Here is a 22580-nt window from a genome sequence, read left to right on the forward strand (position 1 = left end):
ACACACCCCGTCTGTGAAGTAACGGAGAGTACACTGTAACCAAAACTGAAAACAGAAAAAACAGCAAATAAAAAATGTACATACCTGTAGTGCAGAATCATGTACAAAGATAGAGTTGGTCAGGGGATTACAATTCAAAAGTAGAGATGGCTTACAAGTCAACCAAATTAAATAAAAGAGAAAAGTGGAAGAAGGAAAGGAAATCCAAGCAGGGAATTATTACCCAAGCTTTCCAGGTTTTACTCTCAGCAAAGAATATTGCACATGTAGCCTTAAGAGTTCAAGCCAGTGGGGACAAATTGTCAATAACAACTGAGTCAGTAGAGCGGCCATGGAGATGAGGTTGAGGTGACAAGGATCGAAAAAAGGAGGAAAGGAGAGGAAGAAGGTATACTAGGGAAACGGAGGAGTAAAAAAAAAAAAGGAAGCCGTTTTAAAGGGACATATCCTGTCAGTGCAGAGATGGGCCAACAAGGGGGAATCTGGGGAACGTTTTGGGTTAGCCCCCAAACACAAGGTGCCATTGTCCGTTTATAGGGGTTGGCTAACTGGGTTTGACAGGCCTGTTTTTACTTGGTCCTCTGGGAGCAATGTGTTCGAGACAGACCTGCAGAGGGGCATTTTTGTTTTTCTACATCGTCCAAGAAGCTGCTGTCTTTTCCTTGAGTGCAATCGCCTTTCATGCTTCACTCATAATATATGTATAGAGAGAGATATTTACCTATTTGTCACATGGCGGCAGATCTGTGCATGCTGGGGGTTTGCTACCAATTGGAAGATCCAGTCTGAAAAACGGATGCTTTTCTTGGTGATTGGCATTATAAATCGAAAAGAAGCTAAATCACATACACCCTCATGCATGTTTCAATATGCATATGAGTGTGTGTGTGTGTGTGCATGTGTGTGTCAAGGCAGTGCAGTTAATTCTCAGGGGGCAAGCAGTGTGCAGAGTCAACACGGTGTCAGTAATGAAAGAGAAAACCAATACGATTTAAAGACAGCAGGGACTTGTGTTTCCTCTCCCTCCCCCAAGCTTTGTTTACCTCTCTTCCAGCGTCATTCTCATCCCTCCATACCAATCTTTCCCTTTCTGCCATCGTATCTTATCCCACTTTTGTTTTTGCAGTTGTATCAGTTATCCCTCTCTCATTCTCCTGTGTAAGTGCTGAGCTGAGCTAAATGTGACCCTGGTGATGGTGAGCTTTGCTTGCTTGCTAAGGTGCGATGCTGCTATCTGAGCTGGGTGGGCGGGGCGGGGTTTAGGGGTGAGAAAAACACCATCATGTGGATGCCTCTTGGAGGTCAAGTAAATACATTAAAGGGTAAGCAAACAGAGAGGAAGCCTGGGCAGAAGCTGTTTTTGGCAGCAGCGCGTTAATATGGGGGTTGGGGAAAGGGAGGCAGCAGGATGCAAATCTGTCATAGCAGGTGCTTGTTGAACGAAATAGTGAATGCTGTATTAAGGGTTTATTAAACAGAGAAGGAGTAGCCTAACTAAGCTTATTTTACCTAATAATATGTGTTGGAGGTGCATAAGGACTTAAACCTTTTCGAAATAGAGTTTACTGTTCTCCCTTCATTTTACTCACTAGCCCTGATCTCCTCCCATTTCTGAAACCCAAATCCAGTCAAACGTGGCTTTGATCTGGGTAATAATCTGCGCCGACCCACAGTCCACCGCCCTCTCTAACCCCTCTCCCAGGCACCATTGATGTGACCAGCCATGTGATAGCTGGGACCCCATCATTTCCTATTACAGTGTGGCTTAGTGAATCTCAGTCAGCGCCTCCTACCTTGAACCCTTTGGCTTACTGTGTTGGAGGTCTGTTTACCCCGTGACTTTAAGATAATCTCCCCTCTAACACGCTGCTAAACCTCTCAACCTTCATCACCTGTCGTCCCCTCCTTTAAGGGTGAAAGTTATGCCAACAGACATCTAATGAAGAGACCCAGGAATACAATTCCTATTTTACATCACTTCAAATGAAACCATAAATACTATTCTCTCATCTTCTTTATTGAACAAAGTGTGAATTATCCTTTTTGACTTTCACTCTATCCCCTCTGCTCTGTCATCCTAAACCGGGGGTATGCCTTTATATTCAAATATTCCAAATATTACAATATAAATCATTTTCAAAATTGAACTGGATGAATTATAAATAATAGATACTCTCATAATAGATAAATGTGAACATGTGAAATAACGTCTCTGACTCACAGACTCCAACTATTCTGTCTCTCGGCCCGTCTCTCCCGTGTGTGTTTGATCTCACTCAAACTGTGAAGTTTATCGGAATACAGATATTTGATTGGCTGAGCAGCATCACGTGAGATGGTTTACAACGCACGTAATTGGTCGGTGTGTTTCCTGGACTGCTCAACGAGTGCCATAAAGGCTCGAAAAGCTCCGCTGGTTAAACTAGAAGTTCTCCGTCAACATTTTATAATTCTCAATTATTTATTGGTTGGAGGTACAGGTCCGGATACAACGGCGTCCTAAACCATCTGTTACACATCTGCAAAACACCACATTAGCTCAGCTCCCTCTCTCCCTTCCTTGCTATCCACTTTTCCTCACGCACACTTCTAACCCTAACAATTTCCATTCCTCCTGACGCATTTTGTAGCGGCAACTTTCACCTCATCTCTCAGTATTAAACCCATTAGTGCAGGGGTCTCTCTTTCATCCCTTTCAGTCCTGACCCTGTTTACACCTCCTTCTTTCTTTCTCTCTGGGAAGACAATAACAGGTGCATCATGATTCACACAGCAGAGTGCAGCTGATCTTGTCCACTGAGATGTGGACTGCATCCCAAATGTTGGAAATAGCATCTGTGTATAGCATCAGCTTGCTTCACTCTGATCGAGACATTGTACAACTTTTCCCACAATCTACATTTCTAAAGCAGTGTGACGGCATATTTTTCTATCAACCGCAAGGGCAACTTAGTTAAAACCTTCTGCATGAGACAATCAGTTGTTCTTCTTCACTGTAGTGACGTCAGAGACGCTGTGGTAATGATTCAGCACAGTGAATGAAAGCAGCAGAGATGCAGATAGCAGGGGAGATTGAGTGATGGAGATAGAAAAGGCCCATCAATTAATGAAAGTCACTGGAGTCTCGTTATTTCTTTGTTTGAAGCTAAAGTCTCTCTATGTGGAGACTATTCAGCTTTAAATGAATCTTCATTCCAATTTATCTCTGCGTCTTCGCCTCTGTTCAAGCAATTACGATTTCCAGTTTCCCAACACTGCTAAACTGATAAAGCAACTTTGTAAGCGTTCAACATTCCTTTGAATACCTGTGGTGGGCTTTTATAGTTTTTTTTATTGGAGACAATAGAGCAATATGTGGCTCAGGCCTTGTCTGCCCAGTTCATGTCTGCAGCGTTGGTTTTTGGGGCTACTACTGTGCTGCACAGTGCTTGCAGTGGGTATTTGTGTTGAGAAGTCATTTACCAGGGAGCTGACTGATGAAGTGCAGACGTGCAGCTGATTTAAGACTTATTTCCACACGTCTGTAGGTGTGCAACGCTAGCCTCCTTCTCTCTCTCCTTTTTTTGTCTCACATTCTGTCTTTCCCCCTTTTTTTCATCCCTGCCTGATTCGCTCCCTGCAGGAGTTGGCTGTGTCCCTGACCCCGGGGCCGCCTCATGCCTAGCCAACCTGTTTTTCTTGGAAATTCCAGTTGGCTGAGCTAGCTGTGGAGGATGGGATGATAACGGGGAGGCAGACTGCGCACATGTGTTGTACCTCTGTGCACATGAATGTATCTTTAATGGATGCTCTATATCACTGACAACCTGGTTTGCGCGAGTGTGTTTTGGGTTTCATGAGGTAATCGCTTTAATCTGATAGGTTCCCCGATGCTTGGCTGAGCCATCACTGTCCTGGCTGTCTTTTGTTTGCACTGAAATCAGAGGGCCAGAGAAGCAAATGTGGCCGACCCAAAGGAACAATTACATCCATCCTCCCTCAAACGACTGACGAGAGCAGATGAAAAGCGTGAGGACCGAATGAAGGAAAAACCGAAGAGAAAGACAAAGCGGATTTAAGCGGATTTAAGCAGCTAAAGTAGCGTCAGACAGAACAGTTCATCCTGAGAATAACTTGGCTGCCTCTTCTAAGCACAGTCAAAAAACTTTGATTTAACAGGTGCTTTAGGAATCAGGACTGTGTTTCCCGCCACTTCCTCATATTCACCTCGCATGTGCAGAGTCAGGAAATTAATGTAATACGGATAAGCTAGTTTTTCACCCCCTCAGGCTGTGTACGAATAGCAGTGTCTAATATCTTCCCCCACAAATACATATTGAGGCTTTTTATGTCTCTGTGTGTCAATTAAGCAGAATATAGTTACTATAGACGTGTGTGTGTGTGTGCGTGTGCGTGTGTACGTGTGTACGTGGGTTCATGACAACTATGTGTTTTAACAGTTTTATATTGTGCAGAGAAAACTGATAATGTCAACTGGAAAAGGACATTATTCGTCTCGGAAAGTGAGATACACTTCTGATTTGATTTGAATTTGAATTAGTTTATCTCGTGCGGACGACACATGTGAAGTCACTAATCACGCACAGCTTCATTCTCCGCTCAGGCCGACGTCAGTCCTCTGTATCTTTACAGAGCACATAGTTGTTTGCTGCTATGTTATTGCTCTGAATGTCAAATAGAGAACCTGGAATTAAGTGAGTCTCGTTTGGGGTTTTGTTTAGATAGATACAAGGAACATGTCTGTTGAAGATCCTCCGTTATGCTTTAACACTCTTTTCATAATTCCGAGATGATGAAAATAATAATGTCAGCTAGAATAGCACATATTGTTACATCCACAGATATAGACGTGCTTGGCACAGAAAAACAATGGAGACACTTCCCGTCAATCACAAATGTCAACCTCATTGGTCGAAAAGTCAAGGGGTCGCTATAGTGATGAGAACACTACACCAAATCAAATGTAGCTTCTTTCAAGCAAAATAATTCTCAAAATGTTTCACTTAAATTTGAACGGGCATTTCTGCAGAGAGTGAGCTATTACAGCAGCTGTCATGTCGCTCATATGGCCTGTTAGTGGTTTACCTCTGTATCCTCACCTGCTTTTCACCCTTGTTTATGACTGGCACTTTAGTAATGCTGCCTGCCGTCTGTATTCTTACTGGAGATGTCACTGCTTTGAAACACAGACACGATAGGATTACAGATCCACTGATGTATTTATTTTACTGTTTGAAGTGTGAGGACTCGGTTGAAGCTGTGCGCAAATACACACACATGGACCCTCTGGAGCTGCTGTGCCTCTCTACAGTCAACAACTGTCAGAGTAACCAAACGCCAGATGTAAGCTCAAAGCTCAGGGGTCGCTCCTGCTATCTTTTACTATTGTCACTTCCTTTAGGTGGAGGTCGCTGACTGCCTGACCTCAGGCAGCACGAGGTAAAGAAGGAGTGATATGGAGAAACTACAGACGTCCACGAGGGATTAAGACGTAAAAAAACAGAGATAGACAACGATGAAAACACACGTACACACAGCGGGTTACATGTGTTCTTTGTGCTGATCTGATAGTCTTCAGAAAAAAACAAATAAAACTAAAAAACAGTAAAATAAATCACTGAGCCCAACAATGTTACATCCCACAGGGTTTTGAATTGCCTCAACACTGCCACACTTTTACCTTCTTTTGTGCAGAGAAAACAGGTGTTGCTTTCTCTTATTTTGTCAGTGACACATTCATGCAGCATTAGGGGTGACCTGTTACACACACACACACACTCACACTCGTCTCGGGGCAATGAAACAGAGGTGCAGCTGGAAGTTTGGTTCCCCTTTGACCCTTAAGATTGGCATTGATTTGATCACGTACTACACAGACACACGTATGCGCTCAGATGGACAGTTTGTATTGACCCTCATCCCTGTAACTATGTCAGATGAGCCTTGGCTCTTTGTATACGACCATTTCTGGAGGACACAAAAAACGTGGTTCAGTCTGTCCCCAATGAAGCCTAACTCACTCGTAATGATAAACACACTCTGCCTTATTAGTGTGAACCTCCCACATAGCTGCGTGTTGGTTTATAGATCGAGAAATAAAATTACACTGAAACATAAATGTTTACAAGGAGAAAATCAGGCTTCAACTGGCCTGGAAGCTTGTGTGTATCTCGAAAAGAAAAGGCTGCTCCACAGAAGGGGACTTGGTTACAGATTAACTATATAAAGCTGTGATTTAGTTTGAATTGGAAACATGTCAGTGTACAATCCTTTAGCTGAAGTTTGGCGAGATTTATTGTATTCTTAGCCCCAAGGCCGAGAAAGTAATAGACAAATAATGTAATAAGTCTTTGAGTTAAAGTCTTCCATCTGGCAACGCACGACAATGCCCTAACCAAGGCGGCAGTGCCGTAGGCGGAAGATACAAGGAATCACTGCGGCAGTGACAAATGATTTTTGTTTGGATGAGGTCAGCCATTTTTATCTGCCATGTTTTGAGCTTTTGGTGGGGAGTGGCAGCGGGACGCTTGTGGCTTCTCAGTGAGTCGTGTTTAGGTTCTTTGCCCAAACAATCTGCACCTCACAAGAAAGATGTCTAGTTCTCACAGTCAATTGATACATCCAAAGTTTCCCAAGTTTCTTTGACGTTTTACAAGCTTTTTTTTAAATTTGACTGTTTGAAAAAGGTACCAGCCACAACCCACATTCTGCTTTATTTGGCTAGAGTCTGGTGTTCATTAAGTCCATTGTCGTATGCGTTTCAGCTCACTGTTGACACGGTGACTGATGAGGCAAACTGTCCCGCTGCCTCAGGGATCACATCCAGGAAGCATGACGAAATGGGCGGAGGGCTACAGAGGCTTACAGACACTATTTTGGTTTAGTGGAGCGAAGCCGTGCAATCAACAGGGATAAGCCTGAAGTTTTGTGTAGCATGTTTAGAAGGTATTCTGTGTCTCCGAGTGTCTTTATTTGCGAATCAACTTGAACCATGTTATTGAGCGGGCAGGAGTTCAGCTGGAAGATAAAATAAAAAGAAATCTGGTTTACTGCAGACAAAATCTTTGATTTAAGCTCACATTTTTCAAACATTTTGTCTCCACTTTGATAAGATTTTGAATACTTTGCCAATGACAGAAGCTTATTTAGAAAACTTGATCTCTGGAGGAAGTCTGGAACATTGACTTCCACTCCTTCAGCAGCTGTCTACATGACCGATGTTCAAATCACACCTATTGATCTCCCGTTTTCTGTGATTTTTGCTCTCACAGATGGACAAATCAATACCCATGCTCAGAGCTGCTCACTGTGTCTGCCCACACAACACACACACACACACACAAACACGTTGATTGGCTGTCAAAACACAACATTTGCCAATTTGTAAAGCACTCAAACTGAAAAAGAGTCTTTTGCTTTAGTATGAACAATCGTCTAGCCTTTTATCCTGTTGAACATAAAGCACAAACTAGAAACAGTAACCATCAACAAGATTACCACCCTCAAATTCCAAGTGCCCGCTCCCAATGATTTACTCTAACAGTGGTCTGGAAGTCCTATACACTCGTCAAAGAGAAAAGAAAATCCTGTGGTGTCCCAGTGGAGGAAAGAAAAACAACAGATTCCACACTCTCTCTGTCTCTTTGTCATGTTTTTATTGGATAAACCACCAAAAAGCCCAACATTTATATGTACACACACACACACATGTCTGCTCCCAGCAGAAACACAGATGCATCCTCCTAACCACATACTGCCGTTTTAGCTAGTTAGAGGACTCTAAATTACCCAGAGCGGTGTCCCCGAGGCAACTGTGGGCCGCTCACTCTCAATCATTCATCCTCTCATTCATCCAAAAACCCCAACAGTTCAGAGAGTCTCAGATAGCAGTCCCCCGTCTGAGGTCCAACTACTCCAGTCCGTCTTTGTGCTCTCTCTCTCCTTAATTACTGTTTTCTCTTCATCTCTGGAGCTAAATTACAACTGGAAGACAATAAGTGACAATCATCGCTCACTTTACAGGCCTCACGTTGTAAATCATAAATGATGGCTGAGAGAAAAACATTCCTGTCATGTGTTTTGTTCTTTCTGTTTTAGCAGCTTTTGCTTTACTTTTGCAGTATCTTTGATATTTTCAGAAACATAAATCAGAACAGTTGAGCTGCTCGTCAACAATGCAACAGCGTCGAGTCTCATTAGAGCTCACAGATGCCTGAAGTTGATCGCTGATCGAGGATCAGTTACAAGGGTGCAATGTTGATTTCCCTAATCATGCTTTGAAAAAAAAAGAGTCCTGATAACTGTGGGCCATATTGCCTTAAGACCATTTAATGACCACAACCGTGAATATATAGTGACACTTTTCATTTGTCTCTGTGGGTGGTGAATGTGCACATTCACTCTTCAACTTTGACACCTGATCTCAAGCTCCTCATTAGCTTCCCCGTTAGCAGATAGCGACAATAAAATCAGTGGTATTTCACAGACATGCACCTTTGTGGCCGGCAGCTGCTGCACCAGCCAGAGTGAGTCTTGCTGAGACCCATTGGACACGGACAGAGACGGGGTTTAAACGGCTATAAATATTTAACAGCAAGTAAAAGATAGGGCTGATTAAACCAGCTGTCTCAGGTCCCAAAGGATTACAATTCTTAAAAAGGGGGGGAGATGGGGGGGGGGGCATCGACATACAAAAAAACGGAAGACAGGCACACACACCGTTGCACACCCGGGTTAAGAGTTGCCACATTGCAGGGCTTTGCGCAAGATAGGATCGCTGCTATCTAAATCCCCTTATCTCTTATCACGCTTTTGAGTCCAGTAAGGTGATGTCATCCCTCAATGTGCCCCTCCATCCATCTGTGAATCCTGTAACAAGCTTTTTATCTCCCGCAGACCTCACTTTTAACCTCCATTCCCAGTCGACTCCATCTTTCTTTCTTCCTCTACCTGTTTTCAAAAAAGAGACGACAGAGCCGTTGATCGATAGAGCGAATGGTGACAAACGTGGTATAATTGCTGGGTTGTCGTACTGGAAATTTCTACTTTATCTCGTGATGATATTTATTCCAATTACACCTTCAAATCTAAAGGATTGTGTCTGCGGGGTGAGTCATAGCAGACTCAACTGAAAAATACATACCAGGTATAGGGATGGGAAACTCCGAGCATCGGACATAAAGGAGGTGACTGGACTTGTGACTATACCTGAACAACGGCTCCTGTGTGCTTTCACATGAGATGCAGCCCAAAGATAAACTTACGCACCACATATCTGCAGGTTAAACTTCGTGGGCTGAAGCTGTAACTCTATGGTATAGTTCCCTGTTTCGCGTTGATTGTGGAACATCTACAGATATGTCCTGCTGTGTGTGTGTGTGTGTGTGTGCGTGTGTGTATGGGTATACTTGTGTACAAGTATGCATATGTGTGGGAGACAGAAAGAGGCAGAGACACTTTTCAGTGGCCATCATCTCTTATTTTGTTCATTAATAATATTATCATTCTTTCTTCCAAATATAGAAGTCAGTCTCTATCGCTCTGTCTCTTTCACCTCCCTTCCCTTCAGTGGTTTGATCGTGCTAATCATTTCCAGCCGTGAACTCCACATGAAAGACAACAAGCACTTGCCGTAACAGGGTGCTGAAAGAACGAGCGAGGGAGAGGGGAGAAGCTAAAAGAGAAAGGGGAGGTCAAGGGAGGAATGGAGATTGAATGAGAAGAGAGATGGAGCCTCGGTGCTCCTCGTTCCCATTTCAAGGTCTCATGTTATCATTAGCCCTGCCTTTTGTTCCTTTGCCAAACTATCCCCCCCCCCCCCCCTCTCCGACCGTCCCCTCCCTTCTCGCCGTCCTCGCCATATATCTTAATTGTACCCATAGTGCCTCAACTCATTGGCAACAGAAAGGCAGAAATTGATTTGGAGACTTTGAGGAATGCAGCTCACTGGAGAGAAAAGGAATGTGTCAGTGGAAAAAGTAAAATTATTTTTTTAGCTCTTTCCGACACAGTTATTGCTTTTAAATCCAGACACATTCAGTTTGTTGTAAATAACTTCTACAATGATGCATTCAGTTTCCCAGCTCCAAGTGTATCATGCTCTTTTATGGTCATTGCTGCTGCTTTGAAGGATAATTCAAGTTTTTTTTTACAGCTCAGGTCTTATTCTCAGAGTTTCTGCCATTATTTATATCACTAATAAATCAATTGTGAGTCAATTTGTGAGATCAAGGAATGCAGTAACACACCTAAAAACAAGTCAGATGGGGTAAGAAACATGAGCAGTCATGGTCAACGATCAATCACGAACTCCCAGATTTGCCAAACTTGAAACAGAAAATGAAGGCAAAGAAATTAAATGACCAGAATTATGATTTTAATTGTGAAATATCGAATGAAAGAATAAGTCAAAAAGACTAAGAATCAATGCCAACTGAATGCCATAGTACAGTTTCATCATAACTGATTTTGAATTGATGGCCAATACTCCTAAATTAAGACCATTGTTGTAATAAACTGCATATATACTGCATACGGTGGGACAACATTTGCATTCATTTTAGAATTCTTCTCGGCCTATTTGACCTCTCAGACCATGATTGCCCTATAAACATTCAGGCCTGGCACCAGTCAGTGGAAGAGTAGATTAGTTTGGGACAACTACTTTTACCATGAAAGCCGAAAGAATCTCTCTCTCCCTCTCTTTCATCAGCAGCTATAAAAGTCCAGAGCCGCTGCAGAGCTGCAGCTGCGTCCGAGAAGCCGTGCGCAGACTCCCTCTGACACTCACCGATGTTTTACAGAGAGAAACTGCAGAGAACAGCAGGATCCATCTGGACCAGCGCCCACATCTGGAGAAGCTGAGAATAGAGGAGTTGAAAGGAGGCAGTACAGTGGAAAAGGTTTGAGGGTAGATGTTGGCTTCCTGGTATCATTAGACACCAGCTGTTAATTTGCACTTCATCCAAGACAGGAGACCACGCCTTCTTTGCAGCATGAAATACTACTGACGGACACTTACTGTGGGTTATGTGTGGGAGCATTAAGGAAAGGGTTAAGGTGTGTTTGAGACATCAAAGTCATCCCGTTAGAGAGACGACCCGCTCATGTATCTGCAGAAGGAGAATGAGAGTGACAGTGGGAGCATACAGTACGATAGAGGAAGGCTAAGTAGAAAGATAGAGGGGCAAAGCAACAGAAAGAGAGAGTACTCGTGAAGAAGAGTGACGCAAATGAATGATGAAGTCTGGATCTTTGCTAATGCTCCATTGAGTGATCGCTCCTCTACTGGCCCAGCCAGGGATGAATGGCTCTCCATGGACAAAGAGTTCCATGAGTCCTGGCAGAATTCGATACTCGGCACGCTCTCCCTGACTGTTTTTCACAAAGTCCTTTCCAGGCTGACGTGTGCTCTGTGAGACTTAAGCTTATAACAGATATGTAGAAGTCGGACAATTAACTACACGATAGGTGAATTTATGTTTCATGTATTACAAGTTCAGGTGGTTGGCAGATGCTTGGCTGAAGCATTTTTAAGTCCATTTGTGTTTTGATGATTTGTCCTCTGATAAATGCTGTGAAAGGCCAGTACACGTCGTCAGGGGTAGAAAAGAAAACGACACAGCTGGTACAGCAGATAATGCACGCGAAAAGTGATAATCAACTTTAAATGCTTCGTCTGTAGACGGTTATCTTTAACGGACGCGTTTGAGACATTTTCCTTTCATAGGATACTTTGGCATTCCGTGACGTCAGGGGGGATATCAGCGCTCTCACAGAAAAGAACCACATTGGAGGTTTTGCACGTTTAAGCCCATTAACTACAAATTGTGTATACTTAGCATTACTGTGGACCATTTTCCAAAGTGAACCACACTCCACGATTTCACCACCTTTCAGGCAGACATTAGTTTTAGGTCATGCCAGTAATGTCTGGAAGTCAACTTGCAAAAACACCTTTATGGCCCTTTAATATAACAACCACCACCAAAGGATGTGGAAGTTTTTTGTTCCTCAACTGCATAAATATAAATGTGGCCAAAACAACTTAGTCAGTAGTAACGCACTTTCAACGTCTTGCTAAAAGCATTTCAAAAACACAAGGACCAAACTTTAAACCTTTTCTAACGACATGACCACCCTCCCATCAACACCCCCATCCAAGAATCTGTGTGAGGAGACTAATACCATGAAAGCATATATACCTAAGAGCAAGAGACATTTAGCTCTTGAAAGGTATGGGCCTGTATGTGTTGCTATGTTTATGACAGCGGCAAACCCCCGGAGAGCACGATGAGGAATAGGTGTGCAGAGCTGAGGCTGGCTGGTCATGCATCAGAGGGCAGGCTCTGGCGTGGGAGGAATTCCTCGCTGGCAAACACCCTCGTCTAGTCCACCAGATCTCTTGATTTAAGAAGACGTGTGTGTGTTTACTCGATTACATTATTGCCTTTAAAGCTGTGCTAATTTTTCTTTTTTGTCGAGATAAGTGCTGTAAAAGCTGGATACTGCAGCAAATTGGTAGAGGTGTTTTTGGTGTTGAATCGGCGTGTTGGTTTGATCCAACCTTCTGGCCTGCATAGTGTCAACTGAACATTGGGGCTGTGCTGTCAGATGGATTGACAGGAGGGAAATGTACTGATGACAGAGTTGATCCTGAAAAGCTCCTGTTTTTTTTCTGGAGGGTTGATGTGATTTTATTTCTTTTGCTACACATTTCAAACGGTTGTGCTTTTACAATGCTGTCATGCAGTCTAGCTTTGGTTTGTCTGTTTTGTCCATCTGCCTTCTTTTTTCTATGTTCAACTTTTGCATTTCAAGTCTGTAACCACAAAACTGCTGTGTTGCATACAGTAGGTTACAGCAGAAAAACCCCAAATCATTACATCTTTCATTTTATAGCTCCCAAGGTTTCAATAAAAGTATCGTTGAATAGGTGTTTTCTTTGCGCAACGTTATGTTTGCCTTGCGTATTTTTTTTTTCCAGCATGAAGAATCCATACCGTACTGCTGTGGGTTTTTACATTTTAGAATGTGTGGAGAATCAATGACCTGCTCTCCTGCTTGTTCTCAGCCTCTATGCAAGCCTTTTCCAGTCCAAAACTACTTCCAAGTGTATTTATGAACACTGTGTCCAATCCCTGTATTTTCATAAAAACCCCAAACACACTATCGTGTCTCCTTTGCTGCCTTATCCAGAGCAGAGCACCCTTCCCCTTGCATTTGAATGTGACCTGCAACAGAATTTATTGGGTAAATATAGAGGTGACGATGAAGTCACTGTATGACCAGGTGGGCGGTCATGGGTGTTAAAGCCTCTTTAATTAGATTATGTGAAAAGGATGGGGGGGTCATCATATATGCGAGTGTCTGTGTGTGAGCGTGTGCACGTTAGTCCAGTTCTCATCGCCACAGGTGGCTAATCCATCACAGACAGTCAGAAAGACATGACGAACACCCAGACATGTGCATAGATCCCAAAAGATTGTGTTCGTCTCAACACTGCTCTGGAGGAAGTCGCAGCAATGATCTAAAATCCCCAGCTGTAAACACTGACCAAAGGAAGAGGTACAGTACGACCGTCTTGCCACAGTAACACTACAACTAAAAACCCTGAGGGAGCCGGTACAATATTCCCTGTGAGAGTCAAGGTGCTGGTGTTTCTGTCCATCTGTGCATAGCCGGTAGGTAAGTGTAATGGTGAAGACATGTGTTGGTGGGACGGAAGGAAGGTCATTGCCGGATGTCTGCTATGGTGGTCCTCTGGGCGTTCAGGGCCAGGGCAAGTTCACATGTAGGATTCAGACCTATGATGAAATCATCAAACAACAAACACAGACATAACAGATGTGTTAGATATGATTTCATTCTCATGATATTATGACGTTGTTCATGAAATCTCTGCCCCCTCTTAGTTAATTACTCCATTAATAGGTTGTTTTGTTTGTTGACTAAGATTTCTTTTTTTCATTTTTATTGTTTTATTTTTTCTGGAGAAACTCAATTAATGAATTAATCGATTAAAAATCGTAGGAGTTTTAGTCAACTAAGACTTTCTTTGGTCGTGGACCACCCAAAGAATATCCTTTGCCAGAAATGTTGTAATCAGTATTTACACAAAAATGAAATAGAAAGTAAACAGATATCTTTCTGTTGCCTGATTAGAAAGACTGTATGACAGAGAGGGAGCGATGTCATGAGGACTCCTGGATCTTGGCTCGCCTTCAAGGCTTCGAGATCTGACGGAGAATGCTACTTTTTACAAGCACCATAAACGCCACCAAACAATGTTATGGACCATGTGTAAAACTTCAGTCAGAGGCAGGACCCTGGAGCACAGAGGACATTTCCCTTTTGTGTTTTGCAAGGAAATCTTTGTTGTATTACGGGATTTATGAGTGTTTTAATAGATTTGCTCGGAGCATACAATGTATGTGTGTGTGCGTGTGTGTGTGTATGTGTGTGTGTGTGTGTGTGTATGTGTGTGTGTGCAGGAGAAAGAAATATGTTAGGTAGATGAGACAAACAAAGTCAAAGGCTGGATCAAGACCTCCGTCTGTTGTGTCTATAAAGTCCTTTGTGGGTAAGTAAGTAAGGATTAAAATCGTAGGTGTTCGGCTCTCCCGGTCAGTCTGCATCTCATTTATTTGCCAGTATAAATGAGATGCAGTTTGACCTTCCAGCACTCATTTTAGTGCCTCTGTCGACACCTCGTACTAAAGGTTACCCGTCAGTTCCTCCCTCTACATGCATGGTAACCGCACCTCCTGTCCTTTTACCAGTTCTTCAAACGCACCATGGGGGAGATGTATCCTCTTTTTCACATACAGTGTATCTGTGATCCATGAAAGTGAATTGCTCTCACAGATACTTGGTTTTATAGTCCTCTGGAAATCATAACAAGTCGTGCGATGGTGTGTGATATTTTGACAAGTGCAGATGTATGGGCAGTGAGGTGGCTGTAATATGGGGCATTATTGTGATAACAGAAAGGCCCTCAGCTCGTATATAATAATCATGACACATGTAAGTTTTCTTTCGTGCTGATTTTTTGGGACCTGCTGGGTGTGTTGGTCCGATGCTTCTTGAAATCCTTATGTCTCACGGGCTGTTTGGCACCAGTGGACCGTCCGTCTCTTACCTCGTGTCTCTTTTCCCTCAGGTGTCAGCCACAGATGAGGATCGTGGTTCCTTTGGCGCTATATCCTACATCCTGGGTTCCGGCTCTGGAAGCACAGCACCAACACACTTTACCATTGACAAGGAGACTGGCCAGATTTGCACCAGCACAGCTCTGGACCGGGATGAAGGATTGGACAAGTTTGACTTGACCGTCACTGCAACGGATGGAGTAAGAATACTCTTACCCTAAAACTATAAGGAATTAGTCGTTGTAATCTCTGTAACCCATTCATCTTGTCAGACAAATCAAATCTTAAAGGGGAAATCTGTCGTCGGTCAGTCTCATGTCTGTCTGATGAAAAGCTAGGAGGCTACTGCCAGCAGACAAGGTTAGTTTTTACACTGGAAGCAGGAGAAACAGCTTTCCCAGCAAGGTAACAAACCCCCCTGTAAGACCACATTGTGTCATTTTTATACCAACACTACTACAAGCCAGTTTTATTTTTTTATTAGTGAGCCTTTGGTTAGTTTGAGGTTCTGGCAAAGAGATTATGTTAATTTCGTACACAGCCAGGCAAGCTGTTCCCCCTGTCTCCAGTGTTGTTGCTGAGCTAAGCTACCTGGCTGCTAGCAGTAGCTTCATATTCATCGCAGACGTGAGAATGGTATAAATCTTCTCATCCAACTCTCAGCTGTATGATCAAACATTGCCGCCTGAGTGTGTGATGCTCCTTCTGATCAGAGCTTCAAGCAGATGGCAAATTAAGGACGTGTGCACTCAAATAGATCCGATCAAAGAGACACTGAGAACATGTTTGAAGAAGACAACGTCCTGTCTCTTACTGTGTGTCTTCGAAAGATTCAAGGGAAAGCGCAACAGCATGGCAAAGCAATCAGAGCAAACAGAGCGGGAGTGTGGGGAGGAAAAAGGTAAAGAAGTAGGAAAACTGATCGATTTAAACAATCAATTGATATAACCTTTTTACCGTAGGATACCATTTAAGTTAAATACGATGCCTTACTTGACCACATTTACAAACTCTTTGCTCTGGCGTCTTCCCAATAGACCCATGCAGATTTAAAGTATCAATTAATCGCATTGGATGCACTTACATTGGCATAAGTCACAATAAATAATTCATTCTCTTGTGTATACTTTGATTACATCAAGAAATAGAATACATCACCATTATTTTGTCATAGTTGTAGAAGTCATACTTTTTTTATTTGCTCTATTCATGTGAAGATTGAATTCAGTTCTATAATTTACCACGTAACCCACACAATGCATCTTCTCTCCCAACCCCAGCGCATTCCCAGCTCAACTCATCTGTTCCCTCCGTCTCAACTGTCCCTTCTTTAACGGGCTCGTAAAACTAAGCCGGCAGACACAGTGTAATGAGTGCAAACCCTTCTCCTCGCTGACAAATGCATACAACGGTTGATTGGCTCCATATTTCAGGGATCTTCAACAGAGAACTCATCTTTCTGTATTCCTTTACACTGTGACATAAATCTATCGTCGAGCTTTCACAACATGAAAGACCTGGGCTGTCGCTTTTCACCAAGAGATGGAAAACAAATTGAATGTTGTCTTCGGGGATATACAGTGCAGGAAGGGAGGGAGGGAGATTGTGGTTTAACTGAAAGCTATTTTTTTGATTTATTCTCCCTTTGCCTCAATAGACGAGTCAGTTAAGAGCCATAATATCATTACAGCATTTGTGCCTGCTGATGTGATCTTGTGTATAATAATATTTTAACGCTAATATCTTGAATCAAATCTAATCCGAAGATTTTTCATTTTTTTTCCAGGGTGGCCTGAGCTCAGTAGCACGCGTGCGAGTCTCCGTGGTGGACATCAATGACAACCGGCCCACCTTTTATCCCGTCCTCTACACAGTCAGCCTCAGCACCCATAGTGCCCCGGGAACCTCCGTTGTCAAGGTAACAGCGAATGACCCTGATGCTGCGGAAAACGGCAGAGTGACCTACCGCACAGTGCCCGCAGGAGGAACTGGTTTCTTCACTCTCAACAAGGACACGGGTATGTGTGTGTGTGTGTGTGTCACTAAGAACCACACACACCGAACAAACATGGATGAGCTATTGTGAAAAAGTCTGCTTTGGAGTTTTTAAAAAACCAAAAAGATGTCGTTTAATTTGTCTTCCCTACTCATCTTTCTCCCTCTACAGGCGTGATTTCTCTCTCTCGTTCGCTCCACGGCAAAGCCAACACGGTAATCTCCATGGTGATATCAGCCGAGGACGGCGGCGGCCTGACGGCGCCGGTCAATGCCAGGGTAAACGTGAGTGTGGTGGGAGGCTCAGTGGCGTCTCCCGTGTTTGACCAGGCCCAGTATTTCTTCACCGTGTCGGAGGACGTCCTCAGGGGGACAGCGGTGGGAGCGGTCCGAGCTGCTACCAAGACAGGTGAGGACGCCTGTTCTGTCAAGTTGTTGTTCTCTTTTCTGCCTTTGCTCATAGCAGGTTTGCGTCTATCAATTTACTTGAGATGATTTGCCAGGGGGAACCTGCTTCATGTGCCTTACTGTACCTGGTTTCATCTTTCTGTAGAGTACCAGGACAAAAATGCACTAATGGGCTGGAGAGTGTGTGATGTCTTCATTCTCACTCCAGCAGTTGTGCAAATACTCAAGCAATAAGAGCACACACTCCATTAAGAAATCACATCCATCTCAAAGCGTGGGCTTCACAGGGGATCGTTTTCACTGTGGCCAGACTTTTATTTTCTTTCATTATTAATGCTGGAGAAATGACTTTGGACGGGCGTGTAATTCTGAGTGGGAGTCATAATGAAGTGTTTCCAGTGGTGTAGTGGACAGAAGAGCATTTATCTCTGTCTGTGTAACTGCACAAGGCTTCCAGTAATTCTACCCCCTCATCCCCCTTTGAGTGAATCCGGCCCTTCGTTAACACTTACGATAATAATACACACACCACATCCCTGTCAACTGAAAGCGGATATGGATCTGCCATCTGAATTTCTCATGTGTCGGATGTGTTTACATTAAGCTAAAACGAATTGGATAATCAACAGCTGCATAAAGTATATTGAAACTCTCTCCATCCCGTCTTGTGGTGAAAGGTTCAGTTGATTGATCATATGCAGGAATTATCAAGCAGTAATGCCAAAGATTCGCTGGTTCCAGATTTCCAAAGGAGATTATTTGCTGCTTTTCTGTTTTATATAATTGTAAACACCCTGGGTTCTGTTTTTAGTCCCTTTTTGACTGCCCTTTTCTCACTCTTTATGTTGCTGTCTGTGTCCTCCATGCAGGCGTTTCTCAGGATATCTTTTACACCATCTCCTCCGGAGACCCTGATGCTTACTTCACAGTGGACAGTGCCTCTGGTACCATCCGCACTGCCCTTCCTCTGGACCACGAGACCTGCTCTAGTCGTGACCTGGAGATCCAGGCGCGCTCCGGGTCTCCTCCAGCGTATGCAACCAGCCGGGTACGGATAACCATTTCAGACGTCAATGACAACGCCCCCACCTTCCTCCCCTCCTCATCAGAGTCCCTGCTTTTACCTGAGATCACCAAAATGGGGACTGTTATCTACAGCATTCAGGCCACCGACAAGGACTCTGGTCATAACGGTCAGCTCAGCTTCGACCTGGTCTCTGCTGGGGCTGCAGGTAGCGGTGGCCAGAGGACGTTTGGTGTTGACCGGGGCAGCGGGGAGGTACGTCTGATTGGGAGTCTTTCTTATGAAAGTGTTCCCCGCTATGACCTTCAGGTGGTTGCCAAGGATGGCGGAGCGCCTCAGCTCAGCTCCACCTTCACCCTTGTGGTCCACATCCAGGCGCAAGATGCACAAGGCCCCAACTTTGACACCCTGACCTACCGCGTGGAGCTACGGGAAAACACCGCCCTCAACACACGTTTCCTCCAAGTTCGAGCACTCAACAGAGAGGCTTCCGGGAATGGAGGAAGCTCCTCGTCATCTTCTTCATCCTCCATTTCCTACCGGCTTAGGCCTGACGGTGACGCTGCAGGTTTTGGCATCATGCCAGATAGCGGGTGGCTGTTTGTTCGTAGCTCTCTGGACCGAGAGGTCAAAGACATGTACCTGCTGACTGTCCTGGCAACTTCAGGTCCGGGAGGGACGGGCAGAACTGGCAGTGCCGCAGTCAGGGTGACGGTAACTGATGAGAATGACAATTCCCCAAGACTGAGCCAGGAGAGGGTGTTCCTAGCTGTCAGAGAGAACCTGCTGGCAGGGACCGGCTTCGGAAGGGTGTCTGCAACGGACAGAGATGCAGGACTAAATGCTCGACTCACCTACAGGCTGCTGCACACCGACAGGCACTTTCAGATCAACTCGCAAACAGGTGAATACGAACACCATATCATAGCCTTTTCACATTTGAATTTAAGAAGAGTCGTACTTATGAAGCAGTTTACTGGAATTGTGTTACACTTGTTGGGATGTAGCTATTCCATCAGCAGAACTAATACCAACATGATTTCCCTTGAGGAATCAATGACTTGCTGTTAGATAATTAAATTAACATGGTCATCATTCCCCAACGATTACAAGTAATGAACGCTGAGGCCTTCTCTCGTTCTCTTTTTCTTTAGGGGAGATTAGCACCCGCCTCGCCTTGGACAGAGAGCAGCAGTCCAGCTACCAGCTCGTTGTGGTGGTACAGGACGGGGGTACGCCTCCTCGCAGCGCCACCGGCACCGCTCATATCAGTGTGCTGGACGAAAATGACAACGCCCCCAGTTTCACTCATACCAGGCCGGACAGGGAGCTGCTCCATCAGGTGAGAATGAAGGGACATTAGATAAATCAGGTGAGGGCAGAAAGAGATCCATAACTCAACCCATTGAGAAATGCTATCCCAGCTAGGGTTTCATCAGTCAGCAGCAATATGTTTTGTTACCGTCATTCCCAACTGACTTCACTTATACTGTTTGAGTTTTCCAATAACTGTTTGAAGTAAACACATTTCTTAAAGTTACTTTTCATTTTTGAAGGCGGTAAAGACTTATTCTGTGGTTTATAAACAACAATTGCTAGTGCTAGAGAGGCAAGTAGACAAGGTAAGGAGTAGAAATAAATATAAGAGGAAGATACTGTGCATAGATAAGGCACAGTATGTCGGAGAAAGACAATATAATGAGTAACAATCCTTCTCCATTGTAGCTGATGGAGGGGCTTCCATCCGGGACAGTCTTAGGGACAGTGACAGCTAAAGACCCAGACGAAGGAGAGAATGGGACCGTATACTACTCATTGTCAGGTGAGTCATCAGTTACATTTCAACCACTTGTTAAAGTCTGTTTAACCAGTGTTTCGTCATCATTCCATGAAGTATCTGAGCTGATATTCATATGTGTTGCATCCTCTGAAGGCTCCAGAGCAGAGCGTTTCTCCCTTCACCCGACCAGTGGCGAGCTTAGAACCGCTTCCCCTCTGAGATGGGCCGAGCGAGCCGAGTATGCCTTCACTGTGACCGCTGCTGACCACGGCACACCTGGCCTCAGCTCCACCTGCCAGCTACGGATACAGGTAAACACAATCTGTACATTTGAATATCCTCGGGGCAAGTGCCTGCACATTTGTTGTGTCTTCAAAACATTTCTGAAGCCTTGGGCAGTTGGAAACAAAGGCCAATATGGTGGCCAAACTTGAAGCGGTCACATCTACACATTACCTCAGTCCTTTTGCATTCCTTGCTGCGAGTAATTTCCTCAAGCTGTGCACAATGTGAACAGTATAACTGTCAAAGGAATTAGAAAAGGAGATAAATATGAGAAGGAGAGAAGCTGAACCTGTGCCTGTACAAACAAAAGCATCTATTCAATCTCGAGTGTGTTTCCTGCTCCAAAGGATAGTGGCGTAACCAAAACCCAAGGTGAGAAACCCGGAGCTACAGGAGGGAGCTGGTCTGGAGTTGTTGCTCTGAACTTTCTGTTGGAGGGTGAATCCAGCATATCAACATACATTATCAGGAATTCAGCAGCAGGGGAAAGAACGGTCCTGCCACAGAGGCTTTTAGCCAGAGATGGGTGGAGGTTTGCTTTGACTGTGGAACTTTGAGCTCACTGTCTTCATGTGATGTGATTTCAGAGAGGAAAAGGATGCTAATTACAGCAGGAGTGCTTGCCTTAGAGTTCACCTGTGCCCTACTTGCGCGACACTGAGATTAGACAGAGCGGAAAACAGGCACCTTGGAATCAAATGTTACCAGATGCGATTTGATGAGAGCCAGCTGCATCAAATCACACAGCGAGAAAGAGAATACACCGCTGTACGGTAGCAGGCAGTGATACACACACGCTCGCAGACACACCGACTGAAATGACACGTTCAAATCACTCTCGTGAGGTAACATTTCCAGATAATGATTTTGAGATAACGTTTCACATAGCTGTGGGTAAAATCAGACACAGGGTCAGTAACACCATCAGTACTACAGTACACACTCGCTAGCTTGCGTGTGTGCACTGTAGGCATTGGGTACAACCAAGGAAATGTATAAATAGTTCAGCACATTTGCTGGCACTGTGTAGTAAAGCATCGTATTCAAGACAATTGAATTGGGATGTACTTGAGCAAACGACTTGCACCTGTAGTCTTCCGTCCAAACATTTGTGGCCAACGCACTACAAGTCTCAATTAAATGGGTTCAATCGTTGCTGAATTCCACTTGGATTTTAAAATCACTTCCCCTCTTGGTTTCGTGGTGGGCTGTGATTGGCTTTCTGCACCACTGCTATGTATCACAGAAGAAAATAAAAGGACTTTGTTCTATTTTCTAGCTTTAAAAAAAAGACAGAAGCCAATAACTCTTGGCACTTTGACATGTAGTTTTGTACGCATTTTATCTTAAAATGTCTGCACATAGTCAGTTTTTTTAGTCTGCACATGAGGCTAACTTATGCCCATCATCCATATCACTTCTCTCCTCCTTTAGGTTTATCCTTGCTATTCACTGAGGATAAAGACTCCATAAAGATGCAATTCATTGCATTCACATATCTTGGTAATTAAAGGGGTATGGTGTATGTGTGTGTGTGTGTGTGTGTGTATGTGTGTATGACTTTTTTGATGATGAATCCAGAGCTTGTTAAAATCTGCTGATGTTTGCTGTCTTCGGGGCTCTTTGATCTGTCCCAGAACAATATCGAACCCTGAGGCTGTTGCTAAAGCCGCCTATCACGCACTTGTTTCCCATCTGACCGGACTACCACATATGGAGGCTGAACTTATTGCTCTGCATCATTTGAACTGCAATAATTACAGTTTCCCCTTGCATTACACCCTTCATTATTTTGTCACGGATCTCAAACCTCGACTCTCATCTTGAAGCCAGAATGCCACAGTATCAAGATATTTCCTGGAGGGATTGTAGATCATGTCTTCATGCACAATGAGGACGCCTGTGAGGGTTATTATAGTAATAACAACAAAACAGAAAT

At 44.0% G+C, this 22580-nt stretch overlaps 1 protein-coding gene across 1 annotated transcript in view; it reads left to right on the forward strand.

The window, feature by feature from the left end:
• dchs1b (dachsous cadherin-related 1b) overlaps positions 1–22580 on the forward strand; it is a 79604-nt gene that overhangs the window by 42223 nt on the left and 14801 nt on the right. Inside the window, exons 5-11 of the mRNA XM_079283044.1 lie at positions 15161–15349; positions 16936–17167; positions 17317–17553; positions 18422–19480; positions 19731–19918; positions 20302–20398; positions 20510–20667. Of these exons, the coding sequence (XP_079139170.1) occupies positions 15161–15349; positions 16936–17167; positions 17317–17553; positions 18422–19480; positions 19731–19918; positions 20302–20398; positions 20510–20667 (2160 nt within the window). The remainder of the gene's footprint in view (positions 1–15160; positions 15350–16935; positions 17168–17316; positions 17554–18421; positions 19481–19730; positions 19919–20301; positions 20399–20509; positions 20668–22580) is intronic.

The sequence above is a fragment of the Melanostigma gelatinosum genome (genome assembly GCF_949748355.1).
Source record: "Melanostigma gelatinosum genome assembly, chromosome: 14".
Taxonomy (NCBI): domain Eukaryota; kingdom Metazoa; phylum Chordata; class Actinopteri; order Perciformes; family Zoarcidae; genus Melanostigma; species Melanostigma gelatinosum.